This window comes from Stegodyphus dumicola, chromosome 9, assembly GCF_044657685.1.
Source record: "Stegodyphus dumicola isolate Sdum_Otavi_A_Nest chromosome 9, ASM4465768v1".
In the NCBI taxonomy this organism is placed as follows: domain Eukaryota; kingdom Metazoa; phylum Arthropoda; class Arachnida; order Araneae; family Eresidae; genus Stegodyphus; species Stegodyphus dumicola.
This window is the reverse complement of record NC_140776.1, coordinates 123,900,490-123,926,495: the sequence shown is the minus strand read 5'-3', so window position 1 is coordinate 123,926,495 and position 26,006 is coordinate 123,900,490. Positions and strand designations below refer to the sequence as shown.

At 32.0% G+C, this 26,006-nt stretch overlaps 1 protein-coding gene across 3 annotated transcripts in view; it reads right to left on the bottom strand.

Annotated features, from left to right (window-relative positions):
* Positions 1–26,006, bottom strand: part of dos (daughter of sevenless) — an 82,681-nt gene that overhangs the window by 19,812 nt on the left and 36,863 nt on the right. The window contains exons 2-4 of one of the 3 annotated variants that reach the window (XM_035371399.2): positions 10,972–11,013; positions 9,316–9,444; positions 6,485–6,653 (exon numbers count right to left, since the gene is read on the bottom strand). In XM_035371399.2, coding sequence (XP_035227290.1) covers positions 6,485–6,653; positions 9,316–9,444; positions 10,972–11,013 — 340 coding nt within the window. Of the gene's footprint in view, positions 1–6,484; positions 6,654–9,315; positions 9,445–10,971; positions 11,059–26,006 lie in introns of all 3 variants that reach the window. The other 2 variants (XM_035371401.2, XM_035371400.2) reach the window with 2 other exon arrangements.

The window sequence follows — 26,006 nt, the reverse complement described above, 5'->3', positions numbered from 1 at the left end:
CACTCTAATACAGGGGGGCCAAAGTGTGGCTCACGAGCCTGATACGGCTCTCGTAGGCAATTTGTGCGGCTCATTATGCATATAAAATATATGTATGAAATATGGTAAACTAAAACTATTCAGAGTCCAAAAGGAAGTAATTAATTAGTTTACACTCTTTTTACAAAGTTATCAGGGGTTTCCTTCTATTTGAAACCTCCTTCACTACTTTTATAATGATGTAAATATGAACTTGTGGCTTTTAGAAAATCTAGATGCGGCTCTTGAACATTCCTGAATTCAAACGTGCGGCTCTTACTGAACGAAGTTTGGCCAAACCTCCTCTAATAGGTTTTTCCCTTGCATGCAATTATGTTTAAAAATATAATAATTTTATATGCAATAAATTTTTATTAAATAATTATACTTAAGATATGAGCATGTCTTAGTAGGTATTTTAACAGAAGCAATCCAGATTTAATGTAAAATTAGAAAGTGAAAAACATAAATAAAACTTAAAAAGATATGTTCAATAATTCATGAAATTCACTATTCTGCAGATCACTTGTCTCAATGTATGCAGATTATCATAATTGTACTGCACTTGAAAAACAGAAGAAAAAAAAAAAAAAAAAAAAAAATTTAAGAAATTTACAAGTTATAAAATTGCTCATTAATTATATAAAAAAGTGCTTAAAACACTGAACAATTTGCATTTATATAAAGTGCTGGAGATGCATCATTTCCAGCTTTGAAATATATATAAACCTCAGTCAAAGTTTAGCTTTGACATAATTAGTTTAAAGTATAATTGGCCTTTTATTAAAGTAAAAAATATATTCATAGAAAATTAATGATGGACAAGTAATTAAATACGGATTCTGCATGTACTCGTAATTTTTCTTTCTTTGATATCTGGTATAACCACATAATATTTTAAATTATAAAATAATGAACTAACGGATAAAGATTGCACATTTTTCTTTTGTTTTAACACTTATAATTTCATTTGAAAATAATGTAAACATAGAAAAGGATATATTAATAATGTGTGCATATATGTACACAAAATCTTATTAATTTTATACATAAAAATAAAAAAGCTGTTCTTAAACCAAACAAAATTATAAAAATAGTAACTATTATTTGAAAATAATTCAGTTGTATAAATGGATAAGTGCAAACATACTATATATTTTAGTAAAAATTATTAATAATTTTTTAACTTTATGCAATAAATTTTAAATTTTATTAAAGTTTATTAAATTATTAAAGTTAAAAATTCCATAAATTTTAATTCGTAAGATGCACAAAAGAAAATTTGAAAAATCTCCAATTTAAACTGCATTATTAAGAGTACAAAAAGGCTTACATTTGTTTTGCTTTGCATCACATGTATCTGAATGATAAATCTAAGTAATATTACAGCTCTGTTTTTGCAGATTCATTTAGATTAACAACTTTTTGAAAGTATGCATTGTAAAATATAATATTTTCATATTAATTAAATCAAATAACCAAGCTGAACCATGCTTTTCTTAAAAGACAAGAATAGAAAGAATATGTGTACCTCATACTACCTCAAAACATATTTTCTGAATCCTCATCATTGCTTTGTAAAATCATATTAAAATAATTCCAAATATTCGAGTTGAAGCAAGGTTCTGATTTCATTCTATGTTTGCAGAAATTTGTGGATAGCAAAGAATCTTCATTGATGTTTCTCGTGTTTCTATAAAGTTCACGAATCTCTGGTCTTTTTCTTGAAGCTAATCACTTCATTCCTAATAACAACTTTCATTTCAATTATTATATACAATACAAAGTCTTTAATCCGGATGTCCATAATCCAGAATGATCTATAATCCGGACCTCAAAGCTACAAACTCTGCGCATGCGTAAAAGTCTTTAATCCGGATGTCCATAATCCAGAATGATCTATAATCCGGACCTCAAAGCTACAAACTCTGCGCATGCGTAGCATTTACGCATGCGCATAATACGTTTAGGCATGCACGTTTAATGTATAATGGATGGTATAAGCTAGGCTAAAATTACCTAATTATCTATTTCAGTTAATGTTGCAGATTGTGTTGTTCCTTAATCTTTTAACTGGATCCGGCTTATTATTTTTTGCAGACTGTTAGAGTAATTTTATAAAAAGTAAGCTTGAACTTTCATTATATCAAAAAGAGTTTCCGATTCTGGAGCTGCCAAAGGATCTACAAAGCAAAAGCATGTTTCGATGTTCATCAAACAAAAAGTGGAATTGCTGCAAAAAATGGATAAAAACATGAAGAAAGTGACAGAGAGGTTAGTGAGAATGAAAAAATTTCGATTGTTAAGTTAGTCGGTATTCTCGGCACAGCAATTACAGGACTTGAAAATTTTGATACCCTTTAGATCATAATTGCTCTTTATTTCCCAAATTACGGTTTCATATTTTAAATTTTATAATTTCTGCATGCCATCTTACCAGATTTAAATTGTTGATCTATAATCCGGAAAAAAAACCCTAATTTCGAATCGCCGAAGTTCCGACAAGTCTGGATTAAACACTTTGCACTGTATTGATTATTACTGCTATCATTGAAGGTCATTGTTAATTACATAAATTAATGTGCTAATTATATAAAGGAACTTATAAAGTCTATTACATAAACAAGCGAGTTTCATACAGTTTACTATATGAGCTACTAACAGTATTTAAGCATTGCTATGAAGGTTATAGAATAGTGTACATTCTCAGAAATGAGTAATACAGATTTTTCGTACTTCAGCTTTGCTAACAATAATTGTTTTATAAACTGGAATTATTAATTCATGCAAATTTGCTATGATTTTGCAAGATAAACTATGTAAAAAGAAATATTTAAAACAAGTGAATCACATTAATCATCAAATGAAACAAGTTATACATTTTTAGGTAATACAACTATTTAAATATATTGAAGCTGTGCTGTGCAAGAGAGATATTTTCAATTTATAGCTTAAAAATCTCATAAAATTGTAATTTGTCAATGGAGAAATAATGGTGAAAAAGAATGCACATTTTTGTATAACTAATATAACTAAATATAAATTTTCTGTAATCTAGTTTTCATAACTACGTTTTCCATTTACTGATTTTTGTACCCGCAACTATTCATTCAGTGTTACATATAAGCAACAAATAGCTAATTTGAAAACTAAGATTGTAGTTAACACTTTTAAAACATTTTATAAGAAAATATTCAAACAGATAAATGTTCTATAAATATAATACTAAAACAGTTTTTCTTTCATTCAATTATCAGAATAATTAAGCACAGAAAACAGTATTAGAAGCTAAACAATTAAAAAAATATTTCAAGCCAAATAGTTTTTTAAAAATATTTCTGTTTAGAATGGGGAGGGGAAGTATTAAATTAAAAAATATAGTTATTGTAAATATTGCAAGCCAAAGCTTTTTTTTTAATACTTCTATTTTGAAAGAAGGGGAAAAAGGTTATTAAGAAATATAGTTAAGTTAGTTAAGTTTTTAATAAGCAATAATGAGAACTCAGATTTTTAATATAATTTGGAAATTTTAAAAAATATGAAGCGTTGTTAAATATTACACTCTAAAGAATGAAAGCAAAATTATGCAGCTTCTGGACAGGTAATACTCAAAAATATTTCTAATAGAATATGCTTAGAAAATGACCATATAATCCCTTTTGCATCATACACACTATGTTCTGCATTTTCTGTACACTATGATTCATACAGATATTTAATAAACATAAATGGATGATAATTATATAAGTTTAATAAGGAGAGACAATTACAATGGGAAAATTTCAAATATATTAGTACAATGGGAAACTTAGTACAATGGGAAAATTTCAAATATATTGAATATTTTCAATAATTTACCAAATTTCAAATATTACAGTAATATTTTAATATCCTGAAGTGTATAATTCCTTACTGGATCACTAAGATGTTGTAATTACCTGTTCACTAAAAGAGAAGTGCATCACACTAATAATTTACGAAGAAATCCTGTGTTACATGACATCTATTTGCATCTTAAGTGATGTCACATTCATGGCACTTTATTATGTTATATTCATTTCACTCTATGGCGCTATATTAAAGTTCCAATGTGGCATTACATGAATATCGCAGTGTGATTTCACAATAATATCAGATTAACTTTATAAATATGTTGCAGTGTGTCTATGCATAAACGTCACACTGCCTGTGTATGACTTCACAACAACGTCAAAATGTGGCTTTACATCAATGACCCAATGGGAATTCACATCAATGTCGCAATGTGATGTCACTAAAAGCGAACATTCAGCCATACCTACAAAGTCAATGCGACACTGAGATCATCACAGTGTGACACGTTTGCAATGTCACATTCATGTCGGGTTGCTGTTCGGGAAACAACATGTATTTTTATTTTTTCATAATGAGTATAAAAGTTTCCCAAATATAAGTATAGGAGCAGGAAGACCACATTAAAAGTTAGATTTTGTCATGTGTGATCTATTAAATTATACACATTTTCAGCTGCACTTGATATAAATGTATTTTCTTTAATTGTTCTAACTTAATTTACTGATCCCTCATGGCAAATTGAAATTGATATCAAAGATTGTAAATTTTGAAATTAAATACCCTGAGCAATTTTTGTCATACAGGAGTCAAACTACTTGTATTTTTATTTTTTCATAACGGGTACAAACCTTTCCCAAATATAAGTATAGAAACTGGAAGACCACACTAAAAGTTAGATTTTGTTATCTGTTAATTTGTTTTTAAATTTGACATTATTGGTCCCATCCGACCGACAGGTAGACAGAGAGATAGATACTTTCGTACTTCCGAATGCAGTAAAAAAGTGCAAAACTAGACGTTATAGCAGCCCCATTTGCAAAATTTCAATGTTTTATGGCTAATTATTATTATTTTTTTGGTTGTTATGCGAGATACACATGTACAGATATGCACAGACATCATAAAAAGTCTATTTTGAATCCATCTTAAATTTTTGGAACAAAGAATCCTTTATTCTATCCATATGCACAGACATAACAGAAAAAAGTAGTCAAAATGGATTATGGAATGGTCAAAACTGATATTTCGGTTTAAATGAAATTTTTTGCAATTACAATACTTCCTTTACATCATACAAGAAAGTAAAAATTCCACTTTGAAAGAAGAAATTGCAGAGGTAGACTATTACATGTAATTAAGCAAGAGAACTTAAAAGAAAATTTTAACTGAAAGCAAAGACCCATTTACAAGAAACAAACTTTAATCTTGATAAAAAAGCAGAAAAATGACTGGACATAAACTATGCAATTCTATACATTAACCATATTGCATTATCGAAAATTATTTTTATATGTATGAAATCAGAGATTTCTCAAAAAATGTGAACTACAAAACTTCAAATTTTTATACAGTCAAAAGTCTTTAATCCGAACTTGTCGGGACTTTGATTCCGGATTATAGATCTTCAGTTTAAATCTGGTAAGATGGCATGCAGAAATTATAAAATTAAAAATATGAAACTATAATTTATGAAATAAAGAGCAATTATGATCTAAAGGGTATCAAAATTTACAAAAACAAAAACAAAAACAAAAAAAAAAAAAAAAACTTAATATTTATTTGTTTACTTTATTAAACATTTCTTTCAACGCGTGCATGTGTAAAGCATACATTACACACAGTCGAAATCAGAAAATTGCAACCAGAAAACTATTTGATGTGTATTCGTGATATTTATAAAGACGAGGAAATTGATTTAAATCATATCGGAGTTCATCGAGATGAAATACTACATTTAGTAAGGAATTATAAGCCAAATGAAATAAAAACAACATGAAGATGAGGATAGTGCTGACAGATCAACTTCCAGTTCATTGCGCGCCGCGACTTCTCCCCCCCCCCCCCCGACATTTAATAGCATGATATAAAACTGTAGCTTGGAAGAATAAATATGGCTATATTATAATGCAAAGGAAAACATATAACTCAGAAAACAAAACAAAATTAATATGAAATGGGATCTCTCCCGACCTGCACACACATAAATATATTTTCATGCTGGCAATAATACTTTCAGCCACAGTTTGAAGAATTAGTTCTATACTCCTTTGGCAATGCAGTCTTGAAGACACTTACATCTCTAGCCTCAAGTACTAAACCTCAGCTTATCAATAAAGAGAAAATGGGACAATTCGTTGCCTATGTGTAACTACTTTTCCAAGGTAGTTTCATAAGTTCTCCAAGGAGATTTTGCTAAACCATGTAATTTGCTCAATGTCTTCACTTTCATGGAACTTGTCAATGAAGTTTTCATAAATTACGGTTTCATATTTTTAAATAATCTTTTTTGTACTAGATCAATGTTTTAAGTTCTACATTTAATTTTTTATATGGTAGAACTAAACAGCAAATTCAATATGTTAAATAATATACTTAATTAATTAATAAATTAATTAATGTTACAAACACATACCTTCTTCAATATGAATTTTTAGTCCACATACAGAACAAATACATTCAACCCATTTATTCATTTCTGCTTCTGTTTCTGCTACAAGGTAATATGTCCTTTTACGTGTTCTAATATCAAACATGTACTGATAACTAGTCTTCTTGCTTTCAAAAGTTAAGCCAGCATCAACCTGTCAGAAAAGAGTGATGTTAACTTCAAAAAATAAAAACGAATAAAAGTTTTTCGTATGAAAATATGCTAGAAAAAATAATTAACTGCTCATTTCACTCAGAATGTACCATAATTTTGGATAGATAAACTGCAGGTTTAAAAGCTGAAAATTTAGGTCTGTGGTGTATCTGAAGGAATTTTCTTACCTTTTATCTTTAGAAATTCGCTAGATTAGACTGTAAAATAAGCAAAATGGTTACTCTAGAATTCACTCAGCATTTTAGCCAGACATTGCACTCAAGCTATGCTAAGCTGAACTCGCATGAAACTCGCCTAACTATGATAGGGCAGGCTATGTGCAAATGCATTTTAATGTATACTACTTTCTGCTGAACACTTTGGTTTCATCTGCAATTTCCGATAACCACGTTCTTTTTAATGGCTAGAGAAACTTTTATTTCGCCAAGTTCAGTGTTCATTCTTATTTGTGCTTCACTGTTTTGTGATTTGCTTATTGCCTGCTTTATTGTTTACGCTTGTTGAATTAAAAAAAATTACTACTATTATTATGGCTCCTACTTGAAAAAATTTATACAACTGCTTTTAAGCTTAGTGAAAAAAGGCGATAGAAACTGGAAAATGTTCTGTGGCTGGAGAACTTCAAGTTGAAAAGTGATGTATTTGGCAGTGAAAGTCTGAACAAGAAGAATGAGAATGTCTAAGACCAAAAGATCTTGTTGGACTAGTATCACAGCCTAACCCGTTTTGGAAGACAATTTAGAGAAATGGACAAAAGAGCAGGGAGAAAAGGAATTTGTATCAACAGTTAGATTCACCTTCAAGCTAAAGAAATTACTCAACAAATGGGCATTGAATACTTTGCTGGAGAACATAAGCAGGTGTTCAAGGTCCATGAAACGAAAGAAATTATCCATCAGAACCAAAACAACAGTTGGATGGAAACTTCTCATGGACTGGCTTGGAAATAAAATACACATCTAAAAAAATTAAAATTACAGAATTTGAATAGAGGGCAAATAATTAATATGGATGAACTAAAGGCAGAATTGTTCATTCAACAGGTGAAAAAACCAATACTGCGTTAACAACTGGAAATGAAAAGACTTCTTTTACTTGTGTCTGAATAGCGCCATTACGGAGTTCATTTTCTTTGAAAAGTTTCAAGGAAAAATAATTTTGGGAGGAAACTTTCCTAAAAATGTCATCATTTACACCAATGAAAAAGGATGGAGGTATGAAGATGCAGTGGTGCTGGAAGGGTAGTTTTTTCCCAACATTGTGACTTATTGTCCTGGATTCTTCAATGTAATCCCATTTAGTGGACATCCAAAGCAAAATGTCATAACATTGATGTCTCAGGCTTACAAAACTTTACAGCCCTGGATCTCATCTCACTATCAACAGAATGCATAACCAACAACTACAAAAGCAGCAGGAAAAACATATGCAAAGATGACTCCATTTCTTCACAAATCCTGGAAGGATGAGAGAAGTTTCACTCAGGAGCTAATCTTCTGAATAAATGAATATTAAGTGCTATGTTTAGGAAGACTTTGATCTGGTGTATATAGTGGTGCAACTCATCTGAAACTTTAATTTTTTTAGACAATTATTACCACATGTGCAGCTTATCGACCCAAAATTATGGTACTATTTAAGTTGCAAAATAAGGGTTTCAGATAAAGATAACAGAACTCATTTGAAGGCTTCTTTCAAAATGTTTGTTATATTTCTGAATTTATGTGATTTTTATTGGATTGTACTTAAATATAATCATCACTATAAAAGAGATTAAAAATTTATTATTAATTTTTAAAGCCTATTCTACATCACACATAATAATGTACAAACTCTGTGTGCGAAATTTCAACTATTTTTATGAGAAACTTTCAAGGTTAACATGGTTTCTGTGAATATAAATCATTAAAAAGTAATAATTAATTAAAAGATTAAAGTTACATGATATATATACACAACTATTCAAGTTGCCAAACAAAAATGTGAAAATACATGATAAAAGAGCTATTCCAGATTTTCCAGACATTTTTCAAATGTTTAAAATCATTTAGTTAATCTTTTTATAATTTTATTTTTTCATAACGAGCATAAAACTTTTCAAATTTAAATATAAGAACCAGGACACAATATTAAAAGTTTGACTTCATTATTTGTCCAAAATTATTTTTTTTTAATTTGACATTGCCAAAACATGAATATTTGCATTATTTAATATATGACTACGACCAATGGCTGTGAAAGTAAAGCTTAACATATATATTACAAACTTTTGGCATTTCCCATTGCAATAAAAATGCAACTAGATGTTAGCAATCCCAGTACAAAATTTCAGCATTCTACAGCTAATTGTTTTTGAAATATGCAAGATAAATACGTACATATGTACAAATGCCCTAAAAAACCATTTTAAATCCGATTTACAACCCCTTTTCCATTTTGGAAGAAAAGAGTCCTTTATTCTATCCGTACATACAGATGTCATGCAAAAAAATAGCTAAAATGGATATTTCTGTTGAAATATGATACCTGAATTTTTTTTGCGATTGTAATACATCCTTCACTTCGTACAAGGAAGTAAAAGCATAATGATTTAGCAATTACAAGAACACATATGCGAGAAAAAACTAAAACTTCATGATTACCTGTTCACACTGATCTAGATCAATTCTTCCTTTTAATTTTTTGCACATATTGTCTGTAAAGTATTCTAAAACAAACTGCCCTGGAAGTAAGCCAGAGTGGCGAAGAACAAACCATCTTTGCCTCCACTTCTGAAAATATAATATTACAGATTGAAAACTGAACAAAATATGATGATAATTTTAAAAAAAATTAATAAATTTTACAATTAACCCTTTAATGAAAACTTCACGTTTCTCTATAAAAAAAAAAAAAAAAAACTATAAATAAAAGAGTTACATTATTAATTGATAGTTTCGAGAAATTTTATTGAAATGACTTTATTGATTATTTAAAAACTATAGATCGTGTATTCAAGAATAAAAGAAAAACAGCTATGCTTTTCCAAAATAGCAACATCAGAATGATATTCAAAAGATTGATCTAAATTTAAAGAAACAGAAAAATATGTGTACTTTAATGAAAGTTTTTATAATTACTAGATTATGAAAATAAATGAATAAAACTTTATAAGAATATTAATAATGTATTTTTAGATTTTGTAAATTTATAAATTATTTGTAAAAAATATTCTTTCGGCTGGCTATACAGACTAATAAAATCACAAAAGATATGACTGAATGGCATTTAAGGGGGAAAAATCAGGTTTGAATTACTGAAATTTATTTATTAAATGCCCTCCAGTGCAAATTAAAAATGGTGTCAAATATGGCAAATCCTGAAATTAAATAACTCAGACAACTGTTATTGTACAAAAGTCAAACTTTGCGTTTTATTTATTTATTTTTTGTTGTTGTTTACAAGTGCAAAATTTTCCTAAATATAAGTATGGGGATATCGTAAAGATTTTCTTTACTTTTCTCTTCTTTTACAAAATTGATATTTTTAAATTTATGAATGCCAAAACATAAATCTTTGCATCATTTAAAACATTTTTGTAATTTGAGGTATATGTCTGTGACTAATGATGACAAAAATAAAGGCTGGGTAAGGAATTTTGTTAACACTGTGAATATTGTGTCAAGCAGTATGATAAATTAGTAAAATATTCTTTGATCAGAGATAAAAATTTTTACTCAAGCCAAAAAATATGTGTGTGTATGAATGTAGAAAAAAAAACTGTTTTATTAATATATTAATTTACTGTTATCTTTTCAATCTATATGCACACACACACAAACATATATGTATATAATAACTCTATAATATTAACATATAGATCAAGAAAAAAAAGTTGTTATAAAGTAACAATGGAACTCCCCCCCCAGCAGCATCAACATAATGCATTAGTCTTTAATAAAATATTTACAATAAAAAAGTTTTACACAGAGAATTCTTAGAAAATTACAACCTCCTTAAAATCATTAATATCATTTAGGTTATAATAAATTTTCTAGATATTAAATACATGGATGAATCCAACTATTCAATTTCAATGTAAACCATTTAAAATGTATTAAAAAATCTATTGCAGAAAATTTACAATGGGCCAAAAGAACAATTACACCATACCAGAAAATCTTTAATTTAGCAATCAGTAACGCAGTTAAATACTAGTAATCAATACCACTTACTTTTTTTACAAAACAAACTAAAAAATAATTTCCATAATTCTTTAAAAAAACAGATATAAATTAAAAATAAGTTGACTGACTCACCAGTGAATATACAAAAGAGGAAGTGGAAATAGGTTGTTCCATCTAAGGAAGCTCGGCAGGAAATGAAAAAAGAAAACGCTATAAGCACTAAAAGATAAGCAAAGACGAAAAAAATTTTACACAACTGTGTCTACAAGACTTAACTTATATTTCGTTTCGATGCATACTGAACTAACTGAGAATGATCATTAATATTAAAATAATGTTATTAATTATTATAAAAGAATTAATTTATTACAAGGCCTTAAATGATTCTTTTGCATTTTATTAATTACCTTAATTAATGCACGGCTTCTAAATATAATTTACGCATACTACAGAAGATTAGATCACTCACATTTCCTGACTGGTTTATTTAAATCGAGTTGTTCAACAAGCTGATCGTGTACGAAGATATTTCAGCGCCTGGTCGCATATGTCTTTGAAATCCTTTAATACAGCAAAAACAGGAAAACAGCTTATTTAAATTAATTTTTGAAATATACGGAGCCTCATCAAGCACACCGCCCTTGGGTGGCCACTAAATATACCCAGCTACTTAATGCAGCGCTAATAAAGAATAACTATCTACACAGGGTGTTCGCATATTTTTTAGATGATTTTTACTTTGGTATTATTAACGCTGTGAAAGCTATGGTTTTTCGATACCTAAAGCTACGACAGGTAATACTGTCAAAAAAAAAAAAAAAAAAAAAAAAAAAAAAAAATTCAGATTTTAAATTACGTCTAAAGGGGCGTTTTTTAACATTTTGTGTGTTACCTTTCTTTATTAAATATCATGTTCCTCGCACTTAAACCATAAGATCCAGTGCAACAGCAATATCGCAAAATAGTTTTAAAACGAGCATATCTTTAGAATTTCCGATACAGAGACTCACGCGCTGGAGATAAAAATGTTTTTTCTGCACAACGTTGCCATTGCTCGCTTTGAAATCCTTGAGTTTGTTAATCAAATATTCGTCAAAGTTTTAAAAAATAGGAAATCGATCATAAAACAAATTTCAAATTTGGTCTTCCACATGCTCATATTCGTTGGAGGATTACGTTATTCAAAATTCGATGACTCTCTGTACCGTTGTTTTATCACAATACGAGAAATATACATACATTTATGCAGATTTTTCATTATTTAATTTCTTCAAATATAATGTAGGACTCTAACATTTTGTGGCAACAGTTTGAAAAGTGAACCGACATTTATCCGTCCGACGCAAAATGCCAAAACGAAACTAATAGTCCTTCGGGATTCAAATCCCTTTGGACTAAAAAGAAAAAGAAACGCCAAAGTTTGGCTTCAAGTGAAAAAATTGTTCCAAATACATATATCCAAGGAAAAAATGGAATGTTTCGAATGTTGCAAAGGCAAGACATTCCATGTTAAAAGAAAATCCGCCAAGTCAAAGGAAAGTTGAAAAATCATTAAAATGTTCAGTGTCATCTAACTGTAAACAACGTGATTAATGCTGATTTGATTCTTAAAAAGGCGAAAGAACATAATGTGCATCCTGTTTCTCCACGAAATATTCCCGAACGCAGAACGCACTGCAAAATTTTTTATGAGAAACATTTATACAGACAGAAATTGGAAAATGCTGTAACATTAGATGAATCTTGGGTGTATCTCAATGACATCACTAAAAGAGATCCATTTATTGCCATCAAAGATGAGCGTAAAATTTTAAAACATGGTTCAAGGAATCTAAAAAAGTTTTTTCAAAGGGATTTATGATTGTCATATAGCGGCAAAATAAAGATAGTGGAGAAAAATATTAAGATCAGCTCCACATATATTTTATACCCAATTTTCAAATATAAAATACCTTCCCTTTACCTTCAGGGCCATCAATCAGTTGAACTGCCAAGAAAAAGCAAGCAGCCACACGTGAAAATCCACTGTTAATTTTTTGGAAAAAATAGAACACGAAACAGGCAGCAAAGCCATACCCTTTACCCACATTCCTACTAAATCTCATGACGTGCCACTCATTGATTTTTGCGCTTTGGGACTTTCAAAATGTGGACTGTCCAAACGTCGACCTACAACCTTTCTTAGACGTTGGGAAGTTATTCAAGAGGGAATGGAATACGCTTCCGGTACTAGAAGGCTTTATTGTCTTGGAAATTATGATGTAGAAAGTTAGTGAAGTATAAGGGTTGTCAAATAGAGCATTTAAAACACAAAAATTGTAAGCAAAATATTTCTGTAAATACAATGGAAATCGTCCAAAAAGTGTACGAACAGCCTCTGTACTATTCACAACATTGTCTGTAAGATGCACTCCGAAGGATTCATCAAATTTTCTGCTATTAAACTATCTACCTTTGAACCCAAAGCTCCACAAAGGCAGTTGTTTTAATAAACATTACATAATGTAGATTGCAAAAAAAAAAAAAAAAAAAAAAAAAGTTTTATTTATAGCACATATTCTCACAGGAAAGGAGAGAATCTAGTATCCAGCATTCCAATACATTTTAAAGAATATTTTTTTAATATAATACACTGAAATAAATTAAATATCGTTTGTATTTACATTAACGTGCTTACATTAAAATAAATAAATACTAGCCGACGATAACATTCTTTCAGATCGAATCAAAAGAGAAAGTCGCCAGGGAATCTTTCAACTCTTGTAGGCTTATCCACTACGAAAATAAATAAATAAAATATACATTATCAAAATTTAAAATTACAAAGGAATTTTTCCAAAAAGTAGGAGAAAATTTTATCTGAACTACCTCAATAGATCTGGAAAACGACAAAAATTCCAGCGCGTGATGGGAATTTCATTGATACTTCAAGCTTAAAAAAAGCAATGACGGCATAAAAAAGAAGTTTCCTAACCCTGTCCCTAGGTAGGTTTGATAATGGTAAAACGCGGAAAGGCCTATAGGTAAGGATGCCTTCGAGGAAGATTTTTCTAGGGAAAAGCAGCTAGTACTCGTCGCGATCGCGGTTAATGTTATCATTCGGATACTGTTATCAAATTTCTAAATTCCTGCTCATTTGTATATGAAAAAACACGGAGATTATATAATTGCTGTGATATGGTTATTATGATATTTTTTAAAAATAAAACGATTTCCAAACTATCGATATTTAACGTCAATCGGGGAACATTATCAACAAAGTAAACATATTTTAGCATATAAAAAAAAATTTACTTTACCAAAGTAAAATACAAATTAATAATTTAATTATTAAACTAAATGAAATAAATAAACTTTATTACAATTATTAATTAAATAAATTTAATATAAGATAATTGGTATAAGTTTATTAAATTAAATAAATTTAATTACTAAATAAGGTTTAAGCCATACAATTAAAAAATAAAACATAGCTGTCTCTTCATAGCTTCAAACATAGCTGTCAAAATCTTTTTGCATTTCTTTCCCAAGTACACAGCGATCTGCATTTGTTTAAAAAAAACATAAGAGAATTGCAGACTCGGCATCGCGGAAACCTCGTCAACACCGGCTGTTTACCAAACGCATCTCTTCGTTGTTCCCTTAGAGATTTTGTATTCTTGCAGAAATTTTACCCCGGTTTCTTACATTACTGGGAAATTCCACAAATGCAGACTTTAAAATCAAGGCAAAAAAATATCATGAACCGTTGGTTACAACAAAACCAATGCATACGAAAATGGCGACGTTGCTCGACTGACAGATTGTTATGAGCATGGTTGCCAGAGTTTGGCACATTCTGAAAATTTGGCGACTTCTACAAAGGAGGCTGCGATAACACGTAAGGATCCTTGTCCCCTTGGGGGGGGAATTCCTGAAACACCAACTAACGTTATCCTTTTATTTAATTTGTAATTTTACACTGGCACATTCTCTTCTAAGGTAGGATGCCCTCCAAGTATTAAGAGGTACATCAATTAAATAATTTCCAAATACGTTATGAACAGTTCATAAACAAACTTTTGGTCTTTTCCTAATTAAAATGTCGGGGATAGTACAAATTTATATGTTTCTAGTTATATATTTTTCCTCATCGCTAATTTTATCAAAACAGCCATTTACAAACATGACTGCCTTTAAATATAAAAAATTTCGAATACTATTTTGGTTCATTTCCCTTATAATTTCTCTACTGTTCATTTTGCTAGAAATTCGAACAACAGAGAAAATTTCAGACACAAATAGAAAATTATACTCAAGCCTTACAAATAAAATTTCTGTGGCACTTTAAAGAAAGCTTTAACAAAGAGAAGCCTTTTTCTATTTCAGATCTAACTCTGACTGATAAAATTCGAACAAAGCATCCTTAAATTAATACATAAAAGGTTTAATAGGGAAATTCCCTTCACCGCCGTAAACAAGACGACCTTGACTTTCTCACGTGAGGAACAAGCAGACATCGGCTGCAAGAATGGGGCTATCTCAATGCAAAACAAGAATTGCACACGCGTACACTGCATTAATTCTAAAAGAGGAAGTGGCCTTTAAAAGAGAAGATGAAATTGCATGACATTGGGCAGAAGGAAAATTAAAACGATTTGTTCGACGAGAAGAAAAAGATTAAAGACAACTGCAACCTCACTCCATTTCATGAACTGCTAATAAATTACTTATAACGGTAGAGAGAGAACAGCAAATATCAAAAAACAACAGGAATATAGGCACGGTACATACATATAACCTTCCAGGAAGTTGAAAGAAAATGTTTCCCTACTCATCTCTCAGGTAAAAAATACGTATAATACTGCTATTTTAAAATCTCGATAATACGTCTCTTGCGGGATTTCTAAGAATAAAAACGAAGCATTAAGTTCCCTGACTGGCAAAGCAGTTTAAAAAAAAAAAAAAAAAGTATTTAAATTGATTTTCATTTCGAGATTTTCTGATCTAAAATTTTAACAAACTAGCCACTTGTGCGGTCAGCCGCCTAAAACAATTTACATAAAACGGACAAAACATTTCATGAACGTTTTAGCGAGTCCAGTTAATGCCATTTCATACACATATTTAATCAGACAGCCCATGATTTAAATGAAATTTTATTTACATCAATCAGATTACAATGTAGAAAAAACATTCTTAGGAACTCCATTTGTTGCCTGTAAATGGCTAGGTTTAATAATCAATAACGCACAGATTGAATTTTGAATGTTAAATAACTTAGGCTTTACTGAACGGCAACATGCTGATATGTGGAAGATAAAAGTATTTCGCGCAGTGGCAAACCACTGCTTTTAAATAGCAGAATTAATAAAACTAAAAAACTAATATCTTACAGTTTGTCAAATAGCAATGGTCTCGCGCGTTAAAGATATAAAAAAATAATAATAATAATAATTTGTTTCGAATATTGTTACTACCGCTCGCTTTCAAACCGGAGAATTTATTAATCAAAAATTCGTACAACATATGGAATAAATCAGAAGTAAGTTCAACATTCTAATTTCGAGGTGCCTATATTCGGGTGGAAAACTATATGTGTCAACATTTGGAGGTGCTTTTGCCATTTTTCCGCAAAGTAGTGCAGTGAAATACGTTTACCGAGAAAACGCTTAAGACGAAATATCGGTTAACACGAAATAATACAACGGTTTTGACAAACTACTATATGTTTTCTTGCATTTTATTTCTCTTAACACGAAACAAAAATAGCTTAACACGAAAAGATATCCTCGGTTTCACATGTTTCGTAGAAAAGAGGCCAACTTGGCTTTGAAATATCTTCGGAATAGCCTGCGACACGAGCCAGTTTTGTTTATTTTAAGCTACTTTCACCTTCCACCTCTACAAACGCCACACAAACATCTCATCTCTCATCAGTTAGCTTCGGAATTCGGTGACGAGTACATCGCAGTGTGAGTAAAAAATCTGTGAGTTTGGTTCATATGTTGCACTCTGCATGTCTCTGTCTCTTCATATGTTGCGCTCTGATTGGAATTCAGTGACTTCAGGGACAAATGAAAATTGTTTTCGTTATGCACGATTCTCAAAAGTATCAGATTCTTTGGCGCCAAAAGAAATGAAGAAGGAGAATATTGAAACTGAGTCGACACTTAATGAAATGTTTGACAGAGTTTCTGTAATTGTTGGACTGTTCTATTGTATTATTGGAAGAATTCGTTGCAGTAGTTAATGATAATATGTATACAAGCCCAATTATGCAGACAATGAAATTTTGGAGTTTGTTTAAAGTTAAAAAAATATCATTGATGCAGATTCCGACGACGAAAATGGAATGAATAATGCAGCTCCTGTTCCCATGTCATCCGAAATGAGGAACATCATAAAAAGTATGCGCAGTTACTTAGACGCACATTCCAATGGTGAAATGAATAACAAAATGGACGACATTGAACAATTTAATGCTAAAAAAGACAATGCAAAGAAAAATATCAGATTATTTTCCAAAAACTCAATAAATGTCAAACTTGCTTTTCAAAAAACGTGAAAATTTTGTATTAATTTTCATTAAGTTCTTGTGGATTTTTTGTTTCACTGATTTTTATTAAATACGTGCATATATATATGTAAACAAATGTACTCTAATAAACTTAATTTTGTTGAATATATGTTGTTGTTTTTCCAATATCTTTTAACACGAAAACATATTTCAGTCCCATCAGTTTCGTGTTAAACGATTTTCACTGTATATAAGTAGCATATATTCTTCATTATTTACGGATTCTTCATTATTACTTCATGATTATTTATTTAATATATAAGAACGTATACGTAGTGGTTTGGGCATTTAAAAAAAATCACCATCTTTCTAACAAATAAATTTAAGATAAATTTTTAACTGCCGACTATTTTAGAATCGTAATTTTATTTATTTTTCAGAATTCTGAGAGTTTTCTTGCTCTTATGAACAAACTGACACAACGTCAAACGACAAATGAAATGATTCACTGATTGCTACTTGTGACTAACAAAAATACAACAGAAACGAAATAGCTTAAATAGGGGAAAATGGGGAGGAGAAGTATTTTCATTACACATTAGAGGAAATATCAAGATGACAGATGAATACACATGGCCAATAAAAAGAAAAAATACCTTTCAGAGAACGTGGCTGCTTTCTTGCGATATGATCCGTCTCATTCTGTTTTAAAGCACTTAAAAATTAAAAATTGTTGCACGAAAACCAAACGACCTACTACGAGGAACAACAGAGCAACAACAATCACATGATTATTCACTAGAACTGATAAAAACAAATGACCACAACTCAAGAATGGGCAGCTATCAAAGTTCACACGCTAACGGAGTACGAAAGATAATGCTTGGTTAACTCGAAATACATTTGGAAAGATAAATATTCGGGAATGGGAAAAAATTACAAACCAAAAAAAAAAAAAAATTCTGAGTATAAGAAAACACCACGCTGACTGAATAAAATCTACGTCAGTCAAGGTGTTACTATCTTATACTCAGTAATATTCAAGACACAGAGTGCCTCACATTTGTTTTCGAACACTTGTATGTTTGAAATTTATTTGCATAGATCTTGTACTAAATATTGAAATACAGACTCCATTTTTTCCCCCTAATATATGATTTTCCCCTCTATTTTAGGCCCTGCTTAAGACAAAATAAACATCGCGAAAATATTCTTTAATAAAATAATTTATTCAAAAAGTGCTGATCAGTAACTCACATAATAATTCGGACACACGAAAGCTTTGCTGAAGGGGTATTCTTCTGTTATTCGGGTCGGACTCAGAAATGTATGTATGTGCTCATGTATGCATGTATACAGGGAGAGACTTGAAGAAATTATAATAAAGAAGAACGGTTTGCATGAAAGGGCTCACAAGGAAGTCGGATTTTTTTAGCAGGTAAGCTAGACAGCGCTGGATAGAATCTTTGAGTTCGGCCAATGTTGAAGGGGATGAACGGTACACAAGTGATTTCAAATAACCCCACAACCAGAAGTCGATCAGAGTGTGATCGTGTAGGCCATGCGATCTTGCAACCTCAACTGATCACTCTGTCTTCACCAAAGGTACCCAATATGAATCGTTTTACTGGATTGGCATAGTGTGGCGGTGCGCCATCCTGCATAAAGCTTATAACAGATAACACACCTCTTTGATTTTATTCGGGCACGACTTTCTCACACAGTGACAATGAGATGACTTTGACAAGCAATGACAATGAGATAACGCTCGGCGGTTACTGTACACGTTTTCGAGCCAGATAATGAGACACGGTTTTTCAAAGAAGAATAGTCCGACAATGAAAGATGAGTTGAAGCCACACCCGACTTCAATGTCGCTTTATATACGAGTGTTCTGGATACTGACATTCCCATGTAGTTTGAAAAAACGCCTCATTCGCCTAGAAAACGTTGAACAACCACTGAGGGTCGCTTTCAATTCTTGTCATAGCCCACTCGGCAAATGATTTCCTCATAGCTGTGTCTCCCGGTTGTAACTCATGCAATGACTGCAATTTGTAGGGACAGAAATGTAGCATCCCGTGGAGGATACGTCGAATCGATGAGTGAGCCACATGCTTATTCATAAAGCCTACAGACCGTTTCTGCTGCTGTTTGCTCCGATTGGTAAAAACAGGAAACGTAGGGTTACAGAATCTAGTGCTTGGCGACTTTTGGTTCATCGCCTTTACAATTTGTATCTGAGCGTCGTGTACCAAAAAGTGTGCATAGCTCACCGGAGAAATCGCAGCTCAGCGGTAACGAGCGCGGGAAAATTTTTCAGACTTCTAAGGTCGCCGGTTCTATCCCCGCTCGTAGCTATCATAAACTCTTCTCTGCACTGATTAATTTTTATTTTAACTTTATTGAATGACTTTGTCATTATTTGTCTTTTCGTCTTCGGGTGCGGTGTTAAAAATTAAACGCCTTTATTTTTTCTATCTTTGTTAATGCTAATTTTTCTTATTTTTATTTACTGGTTTGTACTCTTTGTAGTAGGTACCAGTATGAAGATTACTATCCAAGCGTTTCAATAGAAATAGCGCATAATGGAATAAAATATAATTTTAGTTATACTTACTCATAATTTAGGTAAAACAAATAGGTATCCGACGTCCTTAAATGTTTACTGAATGTTTTCATTTGGTTAATTTTTTAATATTCCTTTATTTGTATAATTTAATGTGTTATGGAAATTTACACAACAGACTCTTTGTAAGAGAAATGAAGAAAAAGTGCATATGCTATCTCCATGTAAACACCTTTTCCTTGTGAAACAATTACGTACTTTTAAAAGTTTAAATTCAAATACAAATAAACTACTAATAAGATCAGTAGGTTATTTAAAATATATTCCACACAATTATTCTAAGCTTTCATTCATAAACTAAAAAAAATATCAAATGAAATAAACACTGTTTCCGTTTGTTTGGCGTTAATTACCACGCCTACAGGGTAATAAATCGCCATTCCGAATCTGAACGCCAAGCAGATGTTTCCTCCAATGAGAGCAGCCCGTAGCGAAATGGTCTGTAGGCTTTGTAAATATGCGAGCCACATCCAACATTCTTCCCGAGGACGATTCCGCCGCCATATTATTCATAATGTTTTCCACCGAGGTTTGCCAACGAGGATCTTCCATTTCGTGGCCGATCTCCCAAGAGTCTGTTTCTTCGAACTGTTTGACAAGCTTCAGTATCTCAGAACACGATATAGGGACATTCTTCATCTTCAGCCCTTTCGCGTGCAAAATTTTCGCAACCCGAAAGTTGTTGGCTCTCCGTTCAAATAGAACAACTTCACCAGCAAAGCAACGCTCGCTCGGGTAATGATAAAATTCTGAAAGCGAATGAGAAGTCCTCGTGCATCGCGGTCTTTTATTGCACGATTAGTTTGCATAATTCTGCTATATCTCTCGCATGTCAGCGCCCTCTACGGTGACATTTTTAACTAAAAATTTTGTTGATGTTTAAAAAGAAAAAATCAGACTTCCTTGTGAGCCCTTTCTTGCAAATCGCACTTCTTTATCGTAATTTCTTTCTCTTTTTTTTTATAAATTTCTAAAGTTTTAACGAACTTTCGGCTTACCCTGTGTATATACATACGTATGTATGTAATTATTTTGAATCCGCAGTCGAACGCTGGAATTCTTAACACCTTTCGATATCCGTCATGGCTGATGGTTAAGGCATACCGATGAAGATAATAAAAACTGGATTTCTATTATCATCAGGTTTTATTTTCGCACATAATCAAATCATTCCTTTGTAGATATGATATTTCTAGATCATACACAATTACAATATTTCTTATATGCATGTTATATCATCTTAGAATAAAAACAAAGGAGGGCATAGCAAAATAGAGATGTTTGCAAGATGGGAGCTAGGAAAGGAATGCAGTAGAATAAGGACGTAATTAAGTCGCCAGCAAAGTAGGTGCGATTCTAGAGACAAGCTATGATTGGTTAATATTAGTTTTAGTTGCCCTTTTCCAGTAGCGTTATATAACGTAGAAAGAACTCGAATTTGGGAGAACAGATGAATTTAGGGAGAGAGTGCCAAATCTAGAATGTTAATTTTGAGATCGCCAATTATTTTTAAAGCGGCTACCGTATTTTTTTATATCTTACATATTTTTTAAAGCAGCTATCTTATTTTGTTATTATCTTACATACATACATACACACGTGCATACATGCATACATTTTTGAATCCGGTCCCCGCAACAGAAGAGTACCTTGAAATGTTTTGGCAGCCTAAGTTTCTTATAATTTTTTATTTTAAATGAAACTACATCACAAAAATGATCGTCTCTCTGAAAATTGTAACACGTTCAGAAAAAATATATTAATAGTTCCATACCTACAGCGATCCTGGAAAGGCGCTCAAGTTCTTTTCGAAATTTACCTGTTCAAGATTTTTAAGATGCAAAAGTATTAAAAAAATCCTTGATGCAAAGCATTCAAACATCTGAGATGTATTAAAACGATGGAAAGTGCATGGAACTGATAAAATGCGCTTAAGTCGGGAACACATTCCAAGGTAATAGGAGGAAATCGGAGATTTATTCTACAAAAAATCAAATACAACCCCCAAATTAGTGCTGTAAAACACGCAACGGTTTCAGAACAGTTTGCAATAAAAGCTAACTGGGCAATTATCAGAAAAGTCATTAGAACCTGGTTACAACGAGCGATCAGAAAGGAAATTCTTTGTCAACAAGAAAACATGAAAAACACCCTGCCGTTCGAAAATATCCATGATAAGGAAAGATTTATTATATTGAAACAATATTACATTTGCAGAAGAGTCAAACTTTAATATATTTTGGTCCGGTGGACGAACTGCTGCATGGCGAAAGTCGAATAAAGACCTGATTTTGGAATCCAAAATATATTTAAGTTTTATCAGGATAACTATTTTAAGCATGCAGTTCTAAATGTTTACTCTTGATTATTGGTTTTGAAGTTACTCACATTCCTCCATATTCTTAGAATTTAAGTCCTATCGCGCAAATCTACAGTGAGTTAAAAAAAGAATACGAAAACCCGAAATTTTTCAAAAGTTTTATTCAAGTGCGGGAATACGGCAAGCTTCGATGGAAAGTCAGCGGTGAACAATTTCTTGGAGAAGTTACATGCCCATTTCACGCTATATCCGTGCATGAATTTCAGAAATTAACAGAAAAGGAAGACGTCGTTGCAGTGTTTGGCAATGCTCACATCGAAAATAATTGATTCTCGTGAAACCGTAATAGCCGAACTGGACAAAGATCCTGAATTTAAGAGCATATACAATTATCTGACATATTTCGAAAACATTAGTCACCAAGACATTAAGACAATTAGAAATAGGGCGGCTCACTACGAACTGATAGATGGATTATTATTTTATACTAAGACTACAAATAATAACCACGAGTTTCAGCCGGTTATTCCGGCTAGATTAAATATATTTCAGAAGTTACACAATTCGCCTATTTCTGGCCATTTGGGCATTCGAAAAACTGGCCAACGCGTAAGCGAAGCAGTCTAACATCCTGAACTGCAAAAGCTAACAAGGGCGTACGTTCAGTCCTGCCCAACTTGCCAATTAGTTAATTATGTTAATTTCCGCCCGGCCGGGTTCTTAAATAGCATTAAGTCACAATTCACAAATGATATATTAGGGGTCGATTTATTGGGTCCTTTTCCTAAAAGTCAGTTTAATAAAATTCGGTATCTCCTCGTTATGGTCGATTATTTTAGTAAGTGGATGGAAATTGTTTCGCTGAAACGAGCCTCCGCGAAAATAGTTCCGATTCAATTTTAAATGGTCCCGTGTCGGCCGCAGTGAAATATAGAGGAACGGGTTAATAGAAGCATAGTTAAAATTATTAGTAGTTATGTTAAGAACTTTCACAAAAGCTGGAATAACCATATCAATGAATTAGCCTTCGCCCTTAGGACTGCCAAACATAACACTATTGGCAAGACACCTGCTGAGTTGTTTTGGGGCAGGAAAATTATAACGCTATTAGACAAGTTTTTTATGTTCAGAAAAGGGCACCTGAATTTAAGATGCCGGATATACAGAAATTGATTGATGAAGCAAAAGAAAAACTCTCACGTCTCATAGAGAAAACAAAAGTTATGTTAAAAAAAGACGGGAAGTAAGTTATAATGTGGGGAAAGAAGTTCTACAAATCAACATTCACTTTCCTCAGCAACAGAAAATAAAGGGGATACATTTTGTCCCCGTTTCGAAGGGCCATTTTGCATTGAGAAAATAACCCAGGCAGTGGTGAAAACAAAAGTTATATTATGATAAAAAAAAGGGCGGTATGTAAGTTATAATGCGGGGGAAGAAGTCCTAAAAATCAAACATTCACTTTCCTCGGCAATAGAAGATAAAGTGGATAAATTTTGTCCACGTTTCGAGGGGCAATTTTGCATTGAGAAAATAATCCAGGCAGTGGTGGTTTTAAGAGCCAAGAATGGCGAGAATATTACGGTTTGCAAGATCCGGCATGGCAGACACTCTCTCAAGAAACGAAACCGCAACACGTTTCACCGCTTGTTGCGACCGACAAGCACGAATAAAGGTCGAAAAAGAAAATCCCCGAAGATGAGGCGGAGGTATCAAGAAGGGTAAAGTAGCCGCCAGACAAGGCAAAACACGACCAAATTCAACATGACGAAACTACGAATACTAGCAGTAAGAAGCCAGCAAAGGGAAGTGGCCGGAGCCAAACCACCAGCGATAAGAGAAAAGGTGAACCGTCTGAAAGGATTTTACGAAGCAAACATCCACGACTTCAAAAAGAGGAATGCAGTTCCAGACACAAGGCAGGACTGGAATCCCGACCAGCAAACAGTGGACGAAAGATGTGCCGAGGACTTCGAGGATGCTGCCGGACCTTCACAACAATCATGGAAAAAGAGAAGTCTTCAAAGGTCAAGGGTAGGTCCCAATAGGAAATGGCAAGATGAAGGAGCATGATATTCATTCCCGATCCAGACGTCGCTTTACCAAACGTCAGTCTTAGCAACTTTCAAGAATGGGTGGCAAGACGCACGGCTGAATATCAGAAAGATAAGTAAAACTTCCTGTTACTTTACCGAGTTAATGTTTCGTTCTTTACTGCAAGCTGCAGAAGTTAATGAGAAGTTTTGCCTAAAGCGAGGTGAAGTTTTGAGCCAAATGGGCGAGGAAAGATTTTTTACTTATTTTTACTATGTTTTCAATTACTCGCGAGTAATCTAAAAGTATTGTGTAAAAGTAACGTACAAGTACTCGAAGAATAGTATAAAAGCATTGTAACAGTATGGTAAAAGTATTTCAAGAATATTGTATAAGTTTTACTGAAATGTTCTATAAGAAAAGATATTTTATTCTGAAGGACTTCTATAAAGTGAAATATGGTATTTAAATGTAAAAGAAAAAGGACTTGCTATGAAGATAAGATAAAATTAACAAAAACATTTTGTTGTTACTGTATGTTTTCTAAATGTTTAAAATTAATGAGATGTTAATGTATTGTTATGTGAACTGTTCTCTAAAGATTTAGAAGTGCATTGATGTGTTAAAAGTATTGTTACGAATTTGGTATTTAAAAAGCTAATGTTAGTTCAATTATAAATTAAATGGGTTCATTTCCCGCGCAGTGCAGCGCGTGACGAATATTAAAAGAAGAAAGCTAAGCCGGAAAATTAAAAATACAAGAGCACGTGCATTTAACATTAAATAAATAAATGTCTTTTTGATTTCGAGAAAGTACCAGAAAATTCTCGCACACGATTTTAAAATCTTATAAAAGGAGGAAAACCTCTCAGTTCGTAGTAATTACTTTGTTGTTGTTTAGAAAACTGCTCTTGTTGATTGTAGCGAATTCGCGGATTAGCTTTCTTTAGCTGTTTTGAATTACGTTCTATTGGACATTTGAGTAGTTAAAAGATAACTACTGTGATATATTGTGATACTGCACGATTATTTGAAGATATTTAATCATATTTGTTGTTATAATAATAAATTTTTGTTCATTTTTCATCGGACTTGTGCATTCATTTCGTAACGAACCCGTACGCACGCAACAGTATTATATAAATGCAAAAGTTTAAAATTTCTGACTTAAAAGAATGTGACAGCATGAATGCAACTAGCGCTATGAATGGTAAACTTGTGCTAAATATTGAATGAACGAAAGTAGGTCAGGCTCTCTGACGCTACACTTGAGAGTTAGTTCACCTTTTAGAGTAGTTAGTACCTTAGGGTTTAGAGCTAATCGTCAGGCGTTGTTCTGAGGTCTGGATATGTCGAATTTTAACTCGTTAGTGTTCGAACGTAGGCGGTAGTGTTGAACACATGTACATATACACGCCCGTGTTTGATATTTCTCTTTGTACAACACATATCAGAGAGCACGGGGGTAGAATTTAAATAATGGTATGAATGAAATAAATGAGAATAGCGGACTTCTAAAGGAATATGTTCATGTTATTTGCCATCTACTATGTTCGTATAAAGAACTAAATTAGTTTTCCTTCCAGATCTCTGAAAGGAGCCAGATAAAACAAAAGATTTTATTTTAGATTCAAGTACAGATGAAAAATCTTTGGCTCCAGATGAAAACCAGCTGTAAAAATACA